This window comes from Balearica regulorum, chromosome 3 (assembly GCF_011004875.1).
Source record: "Balearica regulorum gibbericeps isolate bBalReg1 chromosome 3, bBalReg1.pri, whole genome shotgun sequence".
NCBI lineage: Eukaryota > Metazoa > Chordata > Aves > Gruiformes > Gruidae > Balearica > Balearica regulorum.
Window position 1 is genome coordinate 117,829,045 of NC_046186.1, and position 21,841 is coordinate 117,850,885.

The 21,841-nt window shown below is 51.8% G+C and overlaps 2 protein-coding genes across 2 annotated transcripts; one reads left to right on the plus strand and one right to left on the minus strand.

The window, feature by feature from the left end:
* Positions 1-1,099: 1,099 nt before the first annotated feature.
* SNRPB2 (small nuclear ribonucleoprotein polypeptide B2) lies at positions 1,100-11,618 on the minus strand. The gene is made up of 7 exons (XM_075749723.1): positions 11,550-11,618; positions 11,133-11,220; positions 9,143-9,315; positions 5,375-5,515; positions 3,647-3,700; positions 1,985-2,073; positions 1,100-1,486 (listed from the first exon to the last, which is right to left on the minus strand). Exons 2-7 carry the CDS (start codon positions 11,194-11,196, stop codon positions 1,327-1,329), a joined length of 681 nt encoding a protein of 226 aa, XP_075605838.1. The 5' UTR covers positions 11,197-11,220; positions 11,550-11,618; the 3' UTR covers positions 1,100-1,326.
* LOC142601227 (uncharacterized) lies at positions 11,564-20,571 on the plus strand. Its single transcript, XM_075750018.1, has 15 exons — positions 11,564-11,675; positions 14,216-14,349; positions 14,971-15,734; positions 15,831-15,950; positions 16,137-16,497; positions 16,849-16,902; positions 17,244-17,310; positions 17,708-17,922; positions 18,117-18,278; positions 18,363-18,472; positions 18,640-18,835; positions 19,020-19,137; positions 19,435-19,583; positions 20,051-20,142; positions 20,229-20,571. Exons 1-15 carry the CDS (start codon positions 11,564-11,566, stop codon positions 20,569-20,571), a joined length of 2,997 nt encoding a protein of 998 aa, XP_075606133.1.
* The last annotated feature ends 1,270 nt before the right edge of the window (positions 20,572-21,841 follow it).

A 21,841-nucleotide genomic window follows, 5' to 3' on the forward strand; every position in this document is an offset into this window, starting at 1 on the left:
CAGAAAAAACCTCAACACTTGCAACATAGCTACAACGCAAAACATTCTTCCTTGTAGTTTCTTGCCTAAACATCAGCTCCTCTAATACTTGCCCGAACTACTTCTAAAGGGAATCATGCTAACTCTATCCCATTACTTCTCTGAAAGGGTAGTTAGAGGCCTCACAGAGAAAGCGTTCGAGAAGTGAGGAATGGTGCAACATGACAAGCGTGAACACACAGTGCAACTGCTTCCTCTCAAACATCAATCTTCAAGGGTCTGATAGCAATCCTCCCAGGCAACTGCATGCAACAGCTGCTGCCAGATTCACCAAAAATATAGTAATATTTTAAGTACATTTCATTATTCTCTTAACCTAAAATACCTTTCTAGGTCTTCCATCACCTGAACAGAACACTTGCTTGAGCTTTTGAAGTGATCCGTGCACCCAAATATTCAGAACAGTTACAACTGGCAATACTGCATCCAATCACTGTATTCGGTGTATTTCATGTCACACAACACCTGCAAAGGTTTTTCACAAATGGGGGGAAAAAAACCCAGAACCAAACCCAGAAGCATTAGGACATGTATTTTGGAAAAACCTGCCTAAAAACAGACCATCAGGCTCATCTCCATCGTCTCTGTAAAGAGCCAGAAAGGTCTTCCTAAACCATTTATTAAAATCATAGGGCTGGAAAGAGCAGAAGAGAAGACAACAGATAAACTTTTATGTTTCTTCCGTGGACCTGCTTCTACTACCAGCCATTATTATAAAGACAAAACCAAGTTGAACAGTGCTGTCAGACTCATCAAATTCTACCCATACTTGGAAAAAAAAACCCAAAACACTAATGACAATTTGTTTTTCTTAAGTGGCAAAATTATTCTCGCTGAAAAGCAGCTGTCCCCTTGATAATGAGGCTGAAGATTGAGTAATGCATTTATTCTGAATATGCTGACATTTAGCATTCCTGCTCATGCTTTTTGCTCTGGAAAGACAGCTATTTTTCCAGCACTCCTGAGAAATGACTGTCACCTTAAAAGTAGTTAAACCAAGATACTGAATAAGCCCTGCAAGCCTAACAGATCAGTAATAACACAGACTCGAGGAAAAACATGGCCTGAAAACAGTATAAACTGAATTTATTTTATAAAACTTAGTATTTCAACAGCAACATTTACTATCCAGGTGATCCAGAGAAATCCTACATCTGTCCTGGCCATTGTGGGAATTTTACACAAGTCTTAAGTTTTCTGCAGAAAACAGCAAACAGGCTAGTTGATCAAAGTATCATCATATTAAAAAACCAACTATCCACAGAAGTCCCTTATAGGAGCACCCGGTTATTTCTTCGCATAAGTGATTTTCATGGCATGAGATGGAGTAATCTTGAATCCCTGGAGAGCATCTCGAGCAGCTCCTGCTTGATTCTCATTTTCAAACTCCACAAATGCAATGTCATGACGCCCAGGCACTAAGCGTACTTCTTTGAATCCAGGAAACCTTTAAAATAAGGTGAAAGAGTCAGATAATATTTCCTAGTTCAATAATACATCTCTCTCCAGTAGCCTTAAGACTTCACCATAAGCATCTAAGAGTATAATATTTACTACTAATGAAAGATTTAAATTGAAGGGGTTTACTTGTCCAGTCCTTAGAACCAAGCCTCAATTAAGGGTTATTACATGGAAGCAATTTAATCAGTCTTGCGCACATACGGAAGCAACTAAAGCTAGTTTTAAAACTGCTCCTGCTGTCGTAAAGTCACCGGCTTAAGTCCGGCAGAGATTGATAGTAGATAACTTACACAATCAAAACCAGCTACAAAGAAATCGGATTTGCTTTCTGTACCAAGTCATCAGAACTGACATCTGTAATCTTGGCAGCAAGACAAAGAACTGAAATACCTTCTCATTTCTAAAAAGTCAGCTTGCCAACTGAGAAAAAGCATACGGGTAACAGAAAAATTCAAAGGAGAAATCCTTTCTATTCCAAACTTACTGATTGAATAACATGGACAGCATCATCTCATTTGTTTCCTCAGGCAAGTTATTAAGGAAAAGGATATAGTTCGGTGGGTTATCCGGCACCTGCAATAACAGAAGATCAGAGCTCAGAAGATTATACACAGTTATCTGTTCCTCTGCATCTGTCTGCACAATTATTTGAACCAAGACTCACATATCCTTATTTTTGCTCATAACGCTGCTAGCTGGACGTTAGTATACCTTCATGCAATACGCAAACATAGCCCCTTGGGTCTTTTAAAAGAATGTATTTATTTGGAGAGACTCTTATTTCCAAAAAAAAAATCACAGTAACATATTGTCTTTGATGTTGTATTTAAACTTGACAACAGCTGACACTGCAGTACCCCATCGCCCCAGATCTTAGCGTTGCTGGGGTGGGATGCAGGTACCAAAGACACCTGTATGGCAGTGGAAGAACCTGTGAGAGACTCACACCCTTCCGGAACAGCACTGGGAGGCCAAGGTAAATAAATACTCTGTTCATTTGCAGTAGTACTGAAATACTGAGTATCTCTGTGCAACTGAACCCCACAAAACCCACGTGGTTTTACTACGGTGCGCTACTCAAATGTATTAATTAGAAACCCCATTAGATTTAATGCTTTAAGAGTCTTTAACAGATTCACCTGCTAATATGAATGTGTAGCAACCCACCAGACACAAGGCTGAGTAGTCAGTTTGCTGACACTGGACTGGAAGACTGGAATCTCCCTAAGTCATTAAGGAGATTACAAAAACAAAAAGAAATTGGACACCACAACTTCAAACCTCCTAATAACGGTGTGCCAAGTAAGTTAATGCATCAGCAGAACAATTTCTTTCAGCTGATGGAAATATTCCAGGCAGTGCCATTAGAAATTAAGCTTCTAAAGTTCAAACAAATACCTCAGTGCTGTGCTTTGATGCAAACTGACATACACATACTGTGCCTTGTACCAAGTGATACCTGAAAGAAAACCCACACTGGGAGCAAAACATTTTCCCCCGTGGATCATGTACGCAATTCTCAATGACAGTACTTAAGAAATGCACGGCAGGCAAAAATATTCCTTTCTAGTATTTGCCTTCCTGCAAATCCCGGCTCTTTAGTACCCCCACTTCTAACACATATGAATCATTTCAAAGGTCACTGAGCAGACAAGATGAGTGAAGCGTGGGGTGTTGTTGCTGTATCTCCATGCAATCCTTTGAAAAATAAGATACTTATGAGAAAAGAGACAAAGTGAGTACAGGACCCCCAAACACCTGAAAGGAAACTTTTAGGCAGATAATCTGGCACCCTGTGTAGTCTTCCTTCTCCTTTCTACTACAACAAAATAAGTTAAAGGGAATTTGAACAACAAAAAAAATAAAGAATCCTTCAACTGATACTAAGCATATTCCAAATTTAAGAATCAAGTGGGATTTGTTAATAGTTCTGTAGAATACTGAGAAACTGCAGATTTTCATTTCATGTCAACTAGATACAGTAAAAGTGGGATTTCTTTTGTTTGTTTACTGTTAGACAAATGTCTCACAGAACAGAAAGGAAGCTGTGAAATATATCCTCAACTTTCCATGTGTAACAAACTATTATTCACAGAGTATAATTTTAGACATTAGTGCTTTCAGTCACCAAAAAAAAAAGCATTACCTGCTGATTCTGTGCTGCAGTCCCTGGGGCACTGGCTGAATTTTGTGTTGCTCCCTAGTAAGTACAAAATAGTTTTACAAAGTGTTCTGTTAGAAGCACATAAGCTCATATCACCATGTTTATGTACAACTCAAGTAGTATGTTAAACATTTTTTAAGCTACAACCCAAAGAACATTTTTTGCTTATGAGGTATCTCCCGAAGGGAAACATAAAACATGTGAATTTCGCTGATGTCCAAAACCAGGCAAAGAAAAAACATGAGTAGTATCTGATCTAATGGCTGATTTGGCAGATACAGCAAATCACTATTTCTTCACATTATAAAATTTGGTTTAGTAGACAGGAAGAAAGTGATTTTGAAAATGAAGGCCTAGACAGGACGTGGCTATTAGGAAAAAAATAGGTGTTTCCACTGAGGACTCCTAAAGCTATTACCATTATAGCTAGTAGCAATTATTTCTTCCTATGAGATTTGTAGATAATGATTTTCTTTTTTTTAAATAAATCCTCAGAAATCTGAATATTCTACCTAGAAAACATTGCTTTCTATGAACACACTTCTCTCTCCTTGATACCAATTTGCACCTTAGCAGGAAGAGTAATTAAATAACACATTAATCAAACTCTGTGCCTTGATGTTTTCTGCTGTACTTCAGCACGTAAATTACTAAATGTTGTTAGTTGAGGCCAGGCCAAACCTTACTGGAGATATGTTCCAAGCAAACTCCTTTTCTTCAAACTGTGAAATGAATTATCTTGTTCCCATTTACCATTTTTCAGTGCTTACAGAGCAATTAGGGCATTAAAACACTGCAGGAAAAAGCTGGTTGAGCACTTGAAGCTGCTGTTAAAGAAAGGCACACACATTTCCTTTTCTAAAAACGCATGAGTTTCTACTTGTCCTAGTTTTGGCCAAGATAAAGAGTTAGTTTTCTTTCTAGTAGCTGGTATAGTGCTGTGTTTTGGATTTAGGATGAGAATAATGTTGATAACACACTGATGCTTTCAGTTGTTGCTAGGTAGTTGTAGTGCCTACACTAAGTCAAGGACTTTACTGCTTCTCATGCACTGCCAGGTGCATAAGAAGCTGGGAACAGCACAGCCAGGACAGCTGACCCAGACTGGCCAAAGGGATATTCCCTACCATATAATGTCTTGCTCCAGATATAACTGGGGAAACTAGCTGGGAGGTGGGATCACTGCTCGGAAACAGACTGGGCATTGGATTAGTTTTTTTCCTGCATGTGATGAGCAACGAATTTGCGCATCACTTGTTTTATTATTATTATTGTTACTGCTATTATTCTTCTCTTCCTTTGTTATTCTACTAAACTGTCTTTACCTCAACCCATGAGGGTTTTTTTCCCCCATTCTGCTTTGCCATCCTCTTGAAGGGAGAAGGGGTCAACGAGCAGCTGCGTGGTGCTTAGTTACCGGCTGGGGTTAAACCAAGACACTACTTTGGTTTATTCTACCTTTGCCCTACATCTTTGTTTTCATCTGTTAACAGGAATGGAGGGGGGGGGAAAAAAAAAAAGGAACAGCAAGGACTATATATCAGCCCTCTTTCCTTCAACTTCTAGCGAGTGCTCAAGAGCACTAGATATCAATAAACCGCAATTTAGGAAACTGAGAAGTACAAAAAGACAATACATAGTCCTAGAAAAACATAATTTAAAATAGGTTTTGTCTTTGTTTTTCTTTTTTAAAAAGAAGCAGCAGCTTACCTGGATAATCTTTTTATTTGCTGCATTTGCTGACTGCTCCAGAGATTTGGCTTTCTTCTTTTCCTTCCTTTTTTCCTTATCAGCAAAAGTACCACGCATTTTAGAGATGATGTCAGAGTCTGTTTTTGCATACTGAATACGCTTTTTAAAAAGAAAAAACCAAACAACGTACATTTTGCAGTTAATAATACTGAATATTTTGTACCACTTTCATTAACTGTGTTCCACTGTGCATTTACATATTTTTGCAGCAACTTCTTATATTAAAAATATTGTTATAAACTGTAAGTATGCTTACAGAGCATCAAATCCTCATAATTCATTCTGAACACAAACAGAACTCTAAAAAACACCTTAAGATGGAAATTGCTAATATTAATTCATTGAAATCAGAACTCTACTCATCTAACAGCATCTTTTAAACCCTGCAGGTTTTTTAACCCCATTTTAAGGGGAGTTAAAATTTTACAGTGCTTTCTCAGATCTCTGCAGAAAACTGAGTTCAACAAAACTCAGGCTTCTTAAATAGAAAGGCAAGTACTCACTTTAATCCAAACTGGATTTCATAGGCTCTGTCAGCAGCACAACGATGCTGGTTTTCTGACAAAGGCTGCCCAATGCACTACCCAGGGGCATAAAAGCAGATTCAGCTACGAGTATCCAGGTGTGCAATGTTACATATGCCTACAATCCTACCATTTTTACTATCAGACACTACATCAATACAGAATTACACAGCAGTTGAAGATTTTTTTTCCCATGCTTTTGTTCAGTGCTTAAAGTATGCATGCTGCAGGCAATACTCAAAGAGCAAAGTACACCTGAAAGTTTATGAAGCCTTAATCTTTTTATTTATTTATTTTATTAAAGTCAAACAAAAAAAGGAAGCCTACAGAGGGTGGAAGCAAGGGCAGGTAGCCTGGGAGGAATACAGAGAAACTGTCCGAGCAGCCAGGGAGCAGGTTAGGAAAGCCAAAGCCCTGATAGAAATTAGTCTGGTCAGGGATGTCAAGGACAACAAGAAAAGCTTCTATAGGTATGTCAGTGATAAGAGGAGGACGAGGGAAAATGTGGGTCCCCTCCGGAATGAAACGGATGACCTGGTTACCCAGGATATGGAGAAGGCTGAGGTACTCAATGACTTCTTTGCCTCAGTCTTCACTGGCAAATCCTTGAGCCACACTGCCCAGGTCACAGAAGGCAGGGACTGGGAGAATGCCGAACTGTCCACTATAGCAGAAGATGAGGTTTGAGAATATCTAAGGAACCTGAAGGTGCACAAGTCCACGGCACCTGATGAGTTGCATCCATGGGTCTTGAGGGAACTGGCGGATGAACCGGCCAGGCCACTCTCCATCATATTTGACAAGTCCTGGCAGTCCGGCGAAGTTCCCGCCAACTGGAAGAGGGGGAACATAACCCCCATTTTTAAGAAGGGTAAAAAGGAAGACCCAGGGAACTACAGGCTGGTCAGTCTCACCTCCATGCCTGGCAAGATTATGGAGCAGACCCTCCTGGAGACTATGCTCAGGCACATGGAAAACAAGGAGGTCACTGGTGACAGCCAACATGGCTTCACTAGGGGCAAATCATGCCTGACAAACTTGGTGGCCTTCTATGATGGGGTTACAGCGTCCGTAGATAAGGGAAGGGCAACTGACGTCATCTGCCTGGACTTGTGCAAGGCATTTGACACTGTCCCACACGACATCCTTGTCTCTAAATTGGAGAGACATGGATTTGATGGATGGACCACGCAGTGGATAAGGAATTGGCTGGATGGTCACACTCAAAGAGTTGTGATCAATGGCTCAATGTCTGAGTGGAGAACGGTGATGAGTGGCGTCCCTCAGGGGTCAGTACTGGGACCGGCACTGTTCAACATCTTTGTCGGCGACACGGACAGCGGGATCGAGTGCACCCTCAGCAAGTTTGCCGATGACACCAAGCTGTGTGGTGCGGTCGACATGCTGGAGGGAAGGGATGCCATCCAGAGGGACCTTGACAGGCTGAAGAGGTGGGCCCGTGCGAACCGCATGAAGTTCAACAAGGCCAAGTGCAAGGTCCTGCACGTGGGTCGGCGCAATCCCAAGCACAACTACAGGCTGGGCAAGGAATGGATTGAAAGGAGCCCCGAGGAGAAGGACTTGGGGGTATTGATGGATGAGAAGCTCAACATGAGCCGGCAGTGTGCGCTTGTAGCCCAGAAAGCCACCCGTGTCCTGGGCTGCATCAGAAGAGGCGTGACCAGCAGGTTGAGGGAGGTGATCCTGCCCCTCTACTCTGCTCTTGTGAGACCCCACCTGGAGTACTGCGTCCAGCTCTGGGGGACCCAGTACAGGAGAGACATGGAGCTGTTGGAGAGAGTCCAGAGGAGGGCCACGAAGCTGATCAGAGGGCTGGAGCACCTCTCCTATGAGGACAGGCTGAGAGAGTTGGGGTTGTTCAGCCTGGAGAAGAGCAGGCTCCAGGGAGATCTAATTGTGGCTTACCAGCACCTGAAGGGGCCTACAGGAAAGATGGAGAGGGACTGTTTATCAGGGAGTGTAGTGACAGGACAAGGGGTAGTGGGTTTAAGCTGAAGGAGGGTCGATTTAGGTTAGATGTTAGAAAGAAATTCTTTACTGTGAGAGTGGTGAGGCACTGGAACAGGTTGCCCAGGGAGGTTGTGGATGCCCCCTCCCTGAAAGTGTTTAAGACCAGGTTGGATGGGGCTTTGGGCAACGTGGTCTAGTGGAGGGTGTCCCTGCCTGCAGCAGGGGGGTTGGAACCTAGATGATCTTTGAGGTCGCTTCCAACCCAAACCATTCTATGATTCTACAATTCTATGATTCCTTATTGAGTTTTACCGAGCACAAAACTCTTTAAGGGTAAACAACAGAACTGAGCTCACACGATTCCTTGTTAAGGATTTCATTAGCAAATCTGAAAGTGTTAATAAAAAAGCTCGTGGCTCAGCAACACAAGAGCTGTCTGTGCTTTCCTTAATGCTCAAACCCGGTATCAATATATCCATCCATCACAAAGTCAAGCAGGCATTTTACATGTACCATTACGGCTCACAAATAGTTGCAGAATTAAGAAATGGCTAATTATCCAAGCAGGCAGCAATAACAAGGTATCAATTGTTGTCCTATTCTGCACATTATCAAGTACATTATTAAATCACCTTCTGTCACCTAGCAGTGTATTTGCTTCACTGAAGTTATACTGAAATGCCGTTATTTGGTTTGGTGATCTAATGCATGCACAAGCAGAACTAGCCATCAATTTAAAAATAAATCACTGGTCACATCTGTTGATTTCTGGAAAGTAAAACTGCAGAGATCTTCACCCTACTCACTGTTACTTCAAAAAGGAAGCATCATATTCTAGCTATTTAGTAGTAATAGTAATTAAGGTTACTCTAGATAAATTAACTGAAAGCACTTAATTTCAATAATATTACAGAATAAATTTCATCAGTTCAACAGAAGACATGATGAGTAAAATGGAAGTATTTGAGGTCTTAAGAACTTTAATCCAGCATAGAAAAACATAAAGCCATCACTTAGGAAGCCTAAATGCTACATTCAACCTCTATGTGTTTTAACTACAGTCTCTCCAGCATCCGTCCAGCTTGCATAAACATATGTATTACCACAATGTGACGTGACTGAATAGCAGTACAAGTACACGTGATAGTTAATTCACAAGGTGCAAGTACCAAAACACTGTATCATACCACAGAATTTTTTTTTTCTTTAAAAAACAAACAAATTAACTTACCATTGGTTTCCCATAGAACGGAAAACCTTGTAGTTGTCTCAGAGCATTGGTAGACGATCCAAGTTCTTTAAATATAACAAAAGCTTGTCCTCTCATCTTCATAGTCTTTAAAGCCACAATGTCGACCACATGACCAAACTGTGAGAATAACGCATACAAGGACCTCTTCAGTTCTGTTGACAATAAGAAAAAATGGATTATAACAGGTTACATGCAAGTATCCACTTCCAGAGTTTGCTGTCCTTCAGGGACAAGAACTTTTGCCAGCTTTAGCTCACACAGTGATACATTACATGAGTTTATCAAAACTGTTGCAAGAGTACAAGTTTATTTGCCCCGTTTTTGTAAGTTGGTGTGTAACACTTGGTTTCACACCTCAAGTACTCAGCTAGTGAAAAAGTTGTACCACCATCCATTCTACCAGTCTAAGAGTAACAATTACACGGGGGTTCGATATACATTTTTTCATATACATATATACACACAGTCTCACACATTCAAGTATGATGTATGACAGCCATCAAAGACTGATCAGAAAATCAATACCGTAACACGCAATAGTAAAGAGGTATGACTTAAAATAATAACTACTTGAAGGCTAATTCTATTTGGAAGTTTTGTTTGTAACTGTTTAATCAATTCTTTCACGCACGTGAAACATATTTTCATATTCTGGATCCAAATATGGTTTTGTATGATTGCACTGTACCTTACAGCTGCAATAGATTTATTTTCATTCTTTAAAATCACCTGACTACATGCCAAATTAAACCTTAATCTTATCCAATCAAGCTAAATAAATCCTCTGTATTGGGAAATTATTCTAACTCACAAATCTTACATTTGAAATATTTCAGCAACCTAAGAGCACTGCCTCTTGTTTACCGCTGATGAGTCTTGGTAGTACCAGCCCACCGTCACTTTCTCCAGCTGCGCTTGACTAACCACAGCATTGTATTTTTTTACAACAGTTTTCTTATCAAAACACTTACCTGAAAAATAACTTCAAGAACTGTGTTAAAAATAAGCCACGTTTGTAAGCTTTACAGGTAATTTGGAATCCTACATTTAAAAATTATAACCACACAATTTCATAATGGAGACTTAGTAGTTTATAGGGCACTTAACATGCTACAAACAAAGCCCCAAGTTAAATTTGTTCAGTAGAACCATCTTGACAAGTTAACTAGTAATTTCTCAGCAAAGCTGCTCCCACTTTCAGATCTCTCTCTGAAGCACCCTGAAGAAACATTTAAGTCGTGCTAGTCTGATCCAGGCACTCAGTTCACAAAAAATAAGCAATACATTATGGTGATCACTTTAGATTACAAGCTAAGCATGAGCATGAAGTGGATGGTTCTATGCAGACACTGAATATAAAGCCACATAAGGGCAAGAGATTATTTTTTTTGGCACGCTGTGAGGAGATAACATTCCTAAGCATGAAGACACCCCTCTCTAGAGAGGGCTGCAGCAACTTCAAGGCAGTGTCTCTAACATGATGACACAAAGCAGGCTACCTCATACAGTCTTCATTGCTTTTGCATGGCACTAAAACAAACGAGCATGTCACCTTTCAGCGAGCGAGGACTGCTGACCACCGAAACGTATACCAACGTGCCTCCTAGCATCACTGGGTATTCTGATCACTGCTATCGTTACACTTACACATATTGTATACAGTTATATACTATGTGAACGTGCAGTTAGCTACAGAACCAGAGCAGAGAGGCAATCAGAAGCTTCCTTAGAAACACGGGCCCTGGTTTACAAAAATACTTGACCATTGCGCTACACTCGTTGACTTTAGCTGCTGCTCCGTTACGAGCAGCGTTTCCCGGGAGCTCGGCGCACCCCCGCCGTCCCGACGGCGCCTCTAAGAGCCCCGGAGGCCACGGCGCTGCCAAAACGCCGAGTGCTGCGTGGGAGTGTATGAGAGGCGCGGAAGCCTGCCCGGTGTGTGACGCCCGCTCTCCGCAGACATCGCTACCTTCTTTCTTAATCTTGTCATTGATGTTGTTGATGTAGATGGTGTGGTTCGGCCTGATGTCCATCCTCCAGGGCGGCTGCTGACCTGCCTGCGGGCAGAGCACACGCGGGAGGCGTTAGCGGCGGCCGAAGGACAGTCCGAGCGCCCGGGGAAGGGGAGCTGCCAGCGCCGGCAACACCACAGCGCCAGCAACACCACAGCCCCCGGCAACGCAGCGTGCGCCGGCCGCCGCGGGACCCGGGACGGGCCCCGGAGGCTGCCTGTCCTCCCGAGGGCCGCACGCACGCCCCGCCCCTCCCGGCGCGGACGGGCCCCAAGGACGGCGGGACGGGCGCTCCCGGGAGGCAGCCCCGATACGGCCGGCCATCCCCCCTCCCGCCCGCCTCGGCCCGAGCCCCACGCCGCCGCCCGGCTCACCTCCTCCCGCCGAGATGGCGGCCGGCCCGTCCCGCTGCGCACAGACGCGGCGCAGGCTGCACAGCTGCTCCCGCAGCAATCGATGTGCCGAGCGCCGGCGCGCCGATGCCGAGCGGCGCCTGCGCGGTACTGGCCACCGCTCTGCGCGGCGGTTGCTCCGCTGACGCCGTGTTGGTTGGGCCCCTCAAGCTGCTGGCGCATGCGGACAGCCTAAGGGTAGCGAGGTAAAAGGCACAAGCAGCTCCATTTAAATATGCGAGGAAACATACGGTATCGGTTATTTATTCCCGGCCCTCACCTCCGAGGTAAAGCAGCCTGTGGGCACAGAGCCTCTGCTGCCCCAGCGGGTCCCGTCGGGCGCCTCTGCCTGGGCTGGAGAGGTGTCGTGCCCGCTCTGCCGCCCGGTAGAACCCGCAGAAAGGCCTCGGGCTGCCTTTGGGTCAGGCCCGAGGTGAGAGAGGGCCGTAGTCGGGGCTGAGGGGAGATGGGTGAGGCTGGCAACAGACCGCAGTGGGGATTTCCCGCCCCAGGTGCCAGCTCTGCTTGGTACCGACAGAGCAGTAAGCAGAGGTGGCGGCGATGGTTGTCTCGTCACAACTGACACCTGGCACAGCAACTTGTGGAGAACGAAGAGAAGCAGTAACTTAAAAATCTCTGTAGACATTCATTAACTAACATTTCTTTTTTAGTTTTGATGTTGAAAAGGCAATGTATCTGAGCATGCAATTTCTTGAAGGTACTTTGAAAATCCCTGTGGTAGTGGTAACTCAGGATAAATAAATAAGAGTAGAGATTGAGGTTGCAGCTGTTGAATTTTTGGAATAATTTTGCAGGCTGCATACCTGCATTTCTATGAATAATGATGCAGTCTGTCTCAGAAACAAGTTGCAAAGGTTTAACCTGGTTGCATATAAAAAAGAAGTTCCTTAGGGGTGGAAATATAATCAACAAGACTGTTCTTGCTTAAATTATAAATTGTGTTTGGACAGGTCATTTCTTCATAAAGAGACAGGAATGTTAGACAGAGAGTTCTTGGTTCAGTTGTATTTCAGGAAATAAACCAACAGTACTTCCAGTTCTAGAGTTTGAGTATAAAGAAAACCTAATATTTAGGAAGCCTATAAAGAACAACGTGGATTAAAGTGAGCTGAATATAAAAAAAAAAAAAATGGAAAAAGCTGTTGATTGAGATGATATTTACTAGTGGAAGAGAACAGTGTGTTCTGCAGTTGTTTATAGCATTGCATGGTATGGGAAATGGCATGCCAGTACGATGCCATATAGTTTTGGGTTTGTATGGCAAGGTTTTCGTAGCAGGGGGGAGCTACAGGGGTGACTTCTGCGAGAAGCTGCTAGAAGCTTCCCCCATGTCTGATAGAGCCAATGCCAGCTGGCTGCAAGACAGACATGCTGCTGCCCGAGGCCGAGCCCATCAGCGACGGTGGTAGCGCCTCTGGGATAACATAGTTAAGAAGGAAGAAAAAGTAGGGGCAGCTTTTGCAGCCAGAGGAGTGAGAAGATGTCAGAAACTGTGCAGACACCAAGGTCAGTGCAGAAGGAAGGCAAGAAGGTGCTCCAGGCGCTGGAGCAAAGATTCCCCTTTAGCCTGTGGAGAAGACCATGGTGAGGCAGGCTGTCCCCCTGCAGCCCATGGAGGATGATGGGGAGCAGAGATTCCACCTGCAGCCCGTGGAGGACCCCACGCTGGAGCAGGTGGACGCACCCACAGGAGGCTGTGACCCCGTGGGAAGTCCGCGCTGGAGCCTGCTCCTGGCAGGACCTGTGGCCCCGTGGAGAGGGGAGCCCACGCCAGAGCAGGTTTGCTGGCAGGACTTGTGACCCCGTGGGAGGGAGGCACGCTGGAGCAGTTTGTGAAGGACTGCAGGCCGTGGGAAGGACTCCTGTGGGAGGAGTTGGTGGAGGACTGCCTGCCGTGGGAGGGACCCCAGGCTGGAGCAGGGGCAGAGTGCGAGGAGTCCTCCCCCTGAGGAGGAAGGAGCGGCAGAGACAAGGTGTGATGAACTGACCACAACCCCCATTCCCCGTCCCCCTCTGCCGCTGCGGGGGAGGAGGGAGAGAAATGGGGAGTAAAGTTGGGCCCGGGAAGGAGGGAGGGGTGGGAGGAGCTGTTGGAAGGTTTGGTTTTATTTCTCTTTGCTCTACTCTGTTTTGCTTGACAATAAATGCGATGAGTTTTTTTTCCCAAGTGGAGTCAGTTTTGCCCGTGACGGTAATTAACGACTGATCTCTCCCTGTCCTTATCTCCACCCACGAGCCTCTCGCTACATTTTCTCTGCCCTGTCCAGTTGAGGAGGGGGGCGATTGAGCAGCTTTGGTGGGTCAGCCACAAAAGAAACCCACCACAGAAGCCCAAGCAGAGAGTCCCAGAGGGGAGGGTGGAGCTTGGAAAGGACCTGTGGAGGTCCTTGGGCCCAACATCTGCTCAGGCAGGCTCCCCTAGAGCAGCTTGCCCAGAACCTTGTCCTCTGGAGCTTGGAGTATCTCCCGGGAGGAGCGCCGGGAGGGGAGCGCAAGGGCAGGGCGTAGGCAGGGCACGATGGCCAGGAAGGGCTCGAGGTCCCTACGCAGCCGCCGTCCCCTGCAGCCATCCTCCCTGAGCGCTGATTGTCGGGCAGTTTCCTGAGACCCGCTTTGCTCACGGCAAGGGCAGAGAGGAACTTCCACGCTGGGCGCTCTGAATGCCTCAGCTCACCCAAAAAGCTTTGGAAGCGGCTCCAGCAGCAGCCGGGCTGCCGAGGCTTTGGTGCATCCCCGTGTGATGCAGGGGACGCCCGCACCGGTATGTGTTTGGCAGCGTTATCACCGGCAGCTCGGCAGCCCTTTTGCTTGTAAGTGCACATGTTGCAAGTTCTGAGTTACAGTTTACAGGCGTGAATGAGAGAACTTGTAACTTTGAAACCTAATGAAGGAATGGGCGAAGGAGTGAATCCACACGTTAGACTGCTCTGTCCAAAGTGGATGTAGCCCTTGTTTGCCATTCTTCTGTGTGTGTTTTATGAACTCCTAGGCTAGAGTTGAATTTATGGAGTACGTTGTCCTGCCAATGTGAGAGATCCAAGCAGGCCACGACACTGCTCAGTCCAGAAGAAGCTTCCTCCTGTTGCTTGGCACGGTCTGCTGGACAGGGTGGGTGCTACTGAGTGCTTTGAGAAGCTCTACGGAAAGTTGCTCAGCAATAGCCAACACACCCCTGGGTTCTCAAGGCTCTTTGCAGCATCGATGCAAAGCATAGCCCCGTAGCAGCTCCTGGGAAGAAATGTCCTGATGCAGCTCATCATACGGTCACGTTTCAGGACTTCTGCTGCTCCCCCTTTAAACACTGCCGGCCTTCGCTGGGCTACGGCAGCACTTCAGGCTGGTCTAGGTTCTGCCAGTCGTCCTGGGGCATGAACGGTCCTAGCGAGACATCCCAGGCCCTGGAGACCTAGCCGGCGGGGGAAAGGCTGGAGCAAAGAAGAGGTGCCCTCCGTGCAAGAGGCTCCGGCGGGATGAGCTGTCAGAGGACGAGATTAGAGAAGACTTGAGCAAAGCGGAGAGGCAGAAGACGTCCCCGTCGGGCCCCCACAGGGTGCACCCTCAAGTGCCGAGGGAGCTGGCAGGTGGCCTTGCGAGGCCCCTCCGCAAGGGAGATGCGCCTGAGGAGCGGAAGAAAGCAAAGAGCCCATGGGCTGAGGAGCAGCGCGGTGGCCGGGCAAGCGGCCGAGCGGCCGGCCCCAGGGCGGGGGTGGTGGCCGGTGGCACCGAGTGGAGTCGGAGGCCAGGGAGGAGCGGTGAGCCGCGAGGCAAGGGGCAGTGCCAGCAGGTGGAGGCAGGTGGTCCTTGCCCCGAGCTGTGCCCTGCTCTGGGCTCCCTGGGCCAAGGCAGCCATGGGCATCCTGGAGAGAACCCCCAGCCCCGTGCCCCCCCAGGGCTCCGCCCACTTTCCGTTGGGCTCCCGCCGTTGGTCAGTTGGAGCCAACAGCCCGCACAGACAGCAGCACGGAGCTGTGCTGGCACGCAGCAGCGCTGGGAGGAGGCAGGCTCTGGCCGAGCAGCCACTAGCACCGGCACCGGCAGCCCGCTTCCCATCCTCGCCGTCGCTGGCTGGTGCAAGTCCTTGGTGCCCGGCGAGGAGCCTCCTGTCCCGGGCGCGATGGGCCAGGCCAACTGCTGCTGCGGCTCCAGGTAGGCTCCCCGGGTGGCTCGGGGACACGCGGGCACGGCCGGGCCCCGCAGCAGCAGCAGCCGCCTTTCTCATGCCCGCCACTCTCTGCTCTGCAGGAAGGCTCTCAGCCAGGCCGAGGCAGTGCTGAGTGCAGACGTGCGGCTGAGCCAGGGCCGCAAGAGGAGCGCGAGGCGCCTTCTCCTCCTCCAAGAGGAGCTGGTGGTGGCCAAGTTGCAGTAAGAGCCTCAGAGTCCCGCTGCCTTTGCCCCATCCCTGGCCCTGGGACCACTGCGGGGACCCCCGGGCGCCAGCCCCGGGCCCTTGGTGCTGGACGCATCGATCCACGTCCGTGCCAAGGGCAGGTTGGGGAGCCCGAGGAGGCCACCTCCAGGCAGCTCCCTGCCTTCCTCTGCTCTCCGCAGAGGTGGCACCAGCGTGCGCCCACAGCTGCGCCTGGCCCTGGAGCAGCTGTGGGTGCTGAGCGGCGGGAAGGAGGCGGCGGGGGAGGAAGAAGAGGAGGAGCAGGAAGGCAGCGGCGTGGACAGGAGCTCCCTCGTCTTCGTCTGGCCCAGCGGCTCCTGCATTGCCACTTTCGGGCGAGTTGCGCTCCACGGGGCTTCGCCCTGCTGCCCTTCGTCCGTCTCCTTGCCCACGGGGCAGGGCTGTGCCGGCGCCCGCCTCTGCCCACGGGCTGGGGGGCAGCGGGGCCTGACGCTCTTTTCTCCTGCTCTCTGTCTGCAGCTCCCGGGCGCTGAAGGAGCTGTGGCTGGACACACTGCTGGGGTGAGCCAGGGGAGGGATGCTCCAGGCGCAGCCCGACAGGGGAAGACAGCTCCCCAGCTGGGGAGAGGTGCCCCCGCGGCACCCCCCGACAAGAGAGAAGAGGCGTCTTGGGGCTCAGCCGGCTCTCTCCCTGTCCCTTCTTGTGGCACAGGACACCCGAAGGAGCCACGAGAGCGCGAGTGACCCGTCTCCCATCGCTCCAAGTCCTGGAGCGGGAGCTGAGGCGCCGCCGTGCCGTGAGTGTCTCTCTGGCCTGGGCTCCTGGGCTCTGTCCCCGAGCGCTGGTCCTGCAGCTGCCGAGCAGCAGAGGCACGGCTGCTCAGCTCCTTGCCCTCTTTCTCGCTTGGCCAGGGGAGGACATTCAGCGCCACGAGCCTGGAGAGGCTGCTGGAGGGCCAGGCCGAGGTGAGAGCGGCGGCCTTTTGGCTGCCTCTGGCTGTGCCGCCATGTGCGGCGAGCGGAGCGAGCTCGTGCGGGACAGAGCGCTGGAGGGAGGGAGGGAGGGAGGGAGGGAGGGAGGGTGCCGCGGTGCCACTCAGGGAGCGGAGAGGCTTGGGGAGCCCCCAGGAACGCCGGCACGTCCTGGCTGTTGGCGCTGGGAGAGAAACCTGCCGCGCGGGGCAAAGAGCCAGGGAGAGCGGAGGGTCCCGGCTCCACCACGTGTGGGCTGCTGGTGCCGGGGGGCAGCTGGCCGGTGGCCCTTTCTGCTGTGGGGCTGCCCTCTAAGCACAGCCTGCTTCTTGCAGGCTGATCCCAAGCAAGGGCTGGCGCCGGTCCCGTCCAGCGACGCGGGGGCACACTGCCGCTCAGCAGGTGAGTATGGGAAAGCAAGGCCAGCTCCTGCAAGCGACCGGCTGAGCTGTGCTCACTTGTCCCTTGAGTGTCGCCATGCAGGTGCGGTAGCCCAAGGGAGGACGTCAGCGGGAGGAGCCAGGACACCCGCTGGGCAGCGGCCGCTGGACGTGGTTCTGCGGGGACAAGGAGCCTCTGCTGCTGCTGCTGCCCGGGGCTTGGCAGGGCGAGGGCTGGGCCGGGCTGTCCCGGTGGCACGCCGGCTCTCGGAAGCCTCCCAGCCAGAGCCGCGGTTCCGGCCGCTGGCTCCCTGCCCCTCCTGCCGCACCGCTCAGCACCGCGCTGCAGGGCAGGGCAGGGCAGGGCAGGGCAGGGCAGGGCAGGCTCCGGGAGCGCTGGCCTGGCGGTCTCCATTGAGGGGCTCGGGCTCTCTTTTCCTTTGCAGCAGGAGGGAGCAGCAGCAGCAGCGGGAAGAGGAGGAGGACACGGCTGCCCTGGCCCTTTGCTCTGCGGCGCAGCCCGGCCGCTGCCCAGGCGCCAGGGCAGGCGGGCTGCGGCTGCAGCAGGGCGCTGTTTGGCCAGCCCCTGGCAGCCGTCTGCGGGGAGGAGGGCACGCTGCCCCGGCCCATCCAGGTAAGGCAGCCTGGACAGGGGGTCCCCAGCCCTCCAGCTGCTCCGTAGAGGCTGTGGGTGTCCCTGGGAGCTGCGGGGACGAGGGCCTGGGCACTTCACCCCCAACAAGGAGCCAGGTCTGGGGCAGCGCTCTGGCCAGCGCTGTTGGAAGGCAGCTCCGCGGGCAAGCAAGCGTCCTCCTGCCTCTCCTGCAGGAGCTGCTGGCTGTCCTGCAGCAGGAAGGGCCATCGACGGAGGGGATATTCCGCTGCGCTGCCAGCGGGACAGAGCTTCAGGAGCTGCGGGAGGCCCTGGACCACGGCGCAGAGGTGGAGCTGGGAAGGCAGCCGGCGCTGCTGCTGGCCGTCCTCTTGAAGGTGAGCGCTTGGGAGCTGCCGCCGGAGGAGCTCCTGGCTGGCCTGGAGTGTCCAAAGGCTCAGCTGGAGGCCTGGGCCTTGCAGGACTTCCTGCGAAGCATCCCCTCCAAGCTCCTCGTCAACAAGCTCTACGAGGACTGGATGGCCGCCATGCGGAGGACCAGCAAGGAGGAGAAGGTGGCAGAGCTGAAAGGGTAAGCGTGGGCAGCAGCCTGCGTGTTGAGCAGGAGCCCCGAGCGCTGGCCGAGAGCACCTGGAGAGCTGCGCGACACAGCCGCCGCCTCCCACCTGCCTCGCGCGAGCCTGGGGGACGGCTGTGGGCAACATCTGCTCCATGAACCTTGCGTTCCTGTTCCCTCAGAGTGGCCGAGAAGCTGCCCGCGGCCAACGTCCTCCTCCTGAAGCGGCTGCTCTCCCTCCTCCGGCACATCGGCCACAGCGCAGGCACCAGCAGGATGAGCCCCAGCAACCTGGCCGTCTGCATGGGGCCCAGCCTGCTGAGCCCACCGCACGAGGACCTGCTCCCGCTGGAGGCCATGCTGGAGGCGACCCAGAAGGTACGCTGTATGGCCCTGCTGGCTGCAGCCTGCCCGGCCCGGCCCGGCCCATCCTCTGAGCTTGGCTGCTCAGAGGTCTCTGGCTGCCTCCGGCCTGGAGCGAGGGTCGCGAGTGGGAAAGGCCGCTTGCTCGGCCCCGTTTTCCGGCAGCTGGCTTGAGAGCAAGGCTTTGATGTGTGCGCAGGTGAAGGTGCTGGTGGAGTTCCTGGTGGAGAACTCCAGGGAACTCTTTGGGGAGGACACCGCTGAGCTTTCCCGTCCAGCAGCCGAGGAGTCGCCAGCCCCCAGGCAGAGCTCCCAAGGTAAGCGGAGGGACCGAGGCTTGTCACAGCCTGGGGCTCGGGATGCCAGAACCCTCGGCGTCGTTTCTGGCGGGGCTGGGCAGCGAGCGTCGCCCTCGGAGCCCCACTTGTCCCCTGGCCTCTCTTGGGCCGCTGCCTCTCGGGGCACGAGCGCTTTGTTTTGCTCGGCAAGGTGAGCCGAAGCTGGCAGACAGGGCAGCCGAGGGCTGAGCCCAGCAGTGGCATAGGGCTTTGGCCGGAGCTGGTTTCTCCTTCCCAGAAGTCCCTCACCGTGCTGCATGTGCTTTTCCTTTCGAGGCCCACATTTGGCAGAACAAAGCGTCCCTGCGGTCAGTGCAGAGCCCGAGCGTCAGGCAGAAGCCTTGCCACGCACACCCCCCTCTCTAGAGCTCGGTGTCCTCCGAGAAGCCGGGGGAGATACGGTGGTGGGGTCTGAGGCGGGAGAGGTAGGTCAGGTCCCCAAAGCCTGTGACAGCGTCTCTGGTGTGGGAGGGGAGTTTCTGGAGAGGCCAAGTGGCTGCTGTGCCTCCGCCTGGCAGCAGAGCTGCTGCGGGTTTGGGTGATTCCTCCGGCGCCCGGGATGGGCCGTGGTAAGGAAAACTGGCACGCTTGTTTCTCAAGGGCACTGGGCGTGTGCTCCAGCAAACCAAATGCCCACAAAACACCGTCGGAAGGGCAGAGGGGAGCAGCCGCCAACTGCTGAGGGCTTTTGCCCAGGTCCTGCTTCCTAGCAGAGCTTCATCGAGTCTCTCTGGAGGGGGCGGGCGGGGGGAGGGGGGCTGTGCGGACCGTGGCGGATGCAAACCAGCCAAAGGGCTCTCCTCTGCAGAGCTGAGGTAGCAATTTGTCCAGGAGCTGCTTGCGGCTCCAGGTCATCTCTTGGCACCTGCTACCTCCGACATTTCTGTTGTAGGCACCTCCGGCTTTGCCTCCGAGCACCCCCGAGAGCGCGGCAGACTCCGCGGGGCGCCCCGAAGAACTGGCGAGCCTTTCAGGGGAAAGAAGGTAAACTGAGCTGGCTGTGGTTCCAATGGGAAGGGACTCCAGCGGATGGTGGCTCTCCCTCACTGATACCTCTGTGGGATGGAAAGGCTTGCAGGCTCTCCCCAGGCCAAGGGAAAAAGAAGAGGGCGAAAGAGGAAACAGGCCTGGGGGGAGGAGAGTGAAAGCCGCGTGGAAAAGAAGTGGAGGAAGAGGGAAGAAGTTTCTGGGGCTGGACCAAAGAGAAGAGGCAGGAGGGTGCAGGAGGCCAGGAGGCCCAGGTGTGTACCAGGCTCTGCCGCCCATCTTTGCCACGAACGGTTCCTCGTGAAGGCTGTTCCCCCAGGAGAGGGGAACAAAGCCCTGCCTCGTCCTGCCCTTCTGCCTTTATGGGAGCTTTCTGACTCTGTCCTTGCAGGTGCCGATTCATTTTCCCTGGCTGAAGCACTGTGAGTCCTGGGCCCCGCAGCTGATGTCCACAAATAAAAGGATCTTTTCTCTCTTCGGACTGTGCCTCCTGCCATAGCATATTCTGGAGTGGGGAGCTGTGGTCTGGGGGTGAATTGTCAGGGAGGAGTTTGGGATCGTCCCTTGTCCCAGCAGGCAGCCCTTTGCAGCAGGCATCAGGGCTGCGTGGAGGCGCTTTAGGAGGGAAACTGTAACGGGTTTGCGTGGCAAGGTTTTGGCGGCGGGGGGCCTACAGCAGTGGCTTCTGTGAGAAGCTGCTAGAAGCTTCTCCCACGTCCGATAGAGCCAATGCCGGCCAGCTCTAAGACGGACCCGCCGCCGGCCAAGGCCGAGCCCATCAGCGACGGTGGTAGCGCCTCTGGGATAACATAGCTAAGAAGGGGAAAAAACTTCCCCAAAAGTGGGAGCTTTGGCAGCCAGAGAGAGGAGTGAGGAGATGTGAGAAAGTCTGCAGACACCAAGGTCAGCGCAGAAGGAGGGCTCGGAGGCGCTCCAGGCGCCGGAGCAGAGATTCCACCTGCAGCCCATGGAGGAGCCCACGCCGGAGCAGGTGGAGGCACCCACAGGAGGCTGTGACCCCGTGGGAAGCCCGCGCTGGAGCCTGCTCCTGGCAGGACCTGTGGCCCCGTGGAGAGGGGAGCCCACGCCAGAGCAGGTTTGCTGGCAGGACTTGTGACCCCGTGGGAGGGAGGCACGCTGGAGCAGTTTGTGAAGGACTGCAGGCCGTGGGAAGGACTCCTGTGGGAGGAGTTGGTGGAGGACTGCCTGCCGTGGGAGGGACCCCAGGCTGGAGCAGGGGCAGAGTGCGAGGAGTCCTCCCCCTGAGGAGGAAGGAGCGGCAGAGACAAGGTGTGATGAACTGACCACAACCCCCATTCCCCGTCCCCCTCTGCCGCTGCGGGGGAGGAGGGAGAGAAATGGGGAGTAAAGTTGGGCCCGGGAAGGAGGGAGGGGTGGGAGGAGCTGTTGGAAGGTTTGGTTTTATTTCTCTTTGCTCTACTCTGTTTTGCTTGACAATAAATGCGATGAGTTTTTTTTCCCAAGTGGAGTCAGTTTTGCCCGTGACGGTAATTAACGACTGATCTCTCCCTGTCCTTATCTCCACCCACGAGCCTCTCGCTACATTTTCTCTGCCCTGTCCAGTTGAGGAGGGGGGCGATTGAGCAGCTTTGGTGGGTCAGCCACAAAAGAAACCCACCACAGAAGCCCAAGCAGAGAGTCCCAGAGGGGAGGGTGGAGCTTGGAAAGGACCTGT

Coding starts and splice junctions, on each gene's coding strand:
- SNRPB2 (XM_075749723.1), bottom strand. CDS start 11,196: ATGGACATCAGGCCGAACCACACCATCTACATCAACAACATCAATGAC. Junction 9,316..11,132: donor TGACAAGATTAAGAAAGAAG/GTAGCGATGTCT, acceptor TATTGTCAACAG/AACTGAAGAGGTCCTTGTAT. Junction 2,074..3,646: donor CTGCAGCACAGAATCAGCAG/GTAATGCTTTTT, acceptor CTGTTATTGCAG/GTGCCGGATAACCCACCGAA.
- LOC142601227 (XM_075750018.1), top strand. CDS start 11,564: ATGGCGGCCGGCCCGTCCCGCTGCGCACAGACGCGGCGCAGGCTGCAC. Junction 15,951..16,136: donor CTGGTGGTGGCCAAGTTGCA/GTAAGAGCCTCA, acceptor TGCTCTCCGCAG/AGGTGGCACCAGCGTGCGCC. Junction 17,311..17,707: donor GGCACACTGCCGCTCAGCAG/GTGAGTATGGGA, acceptor GTCTCCATTGAG/GGGCTCGGGCTCTCTTTTCC.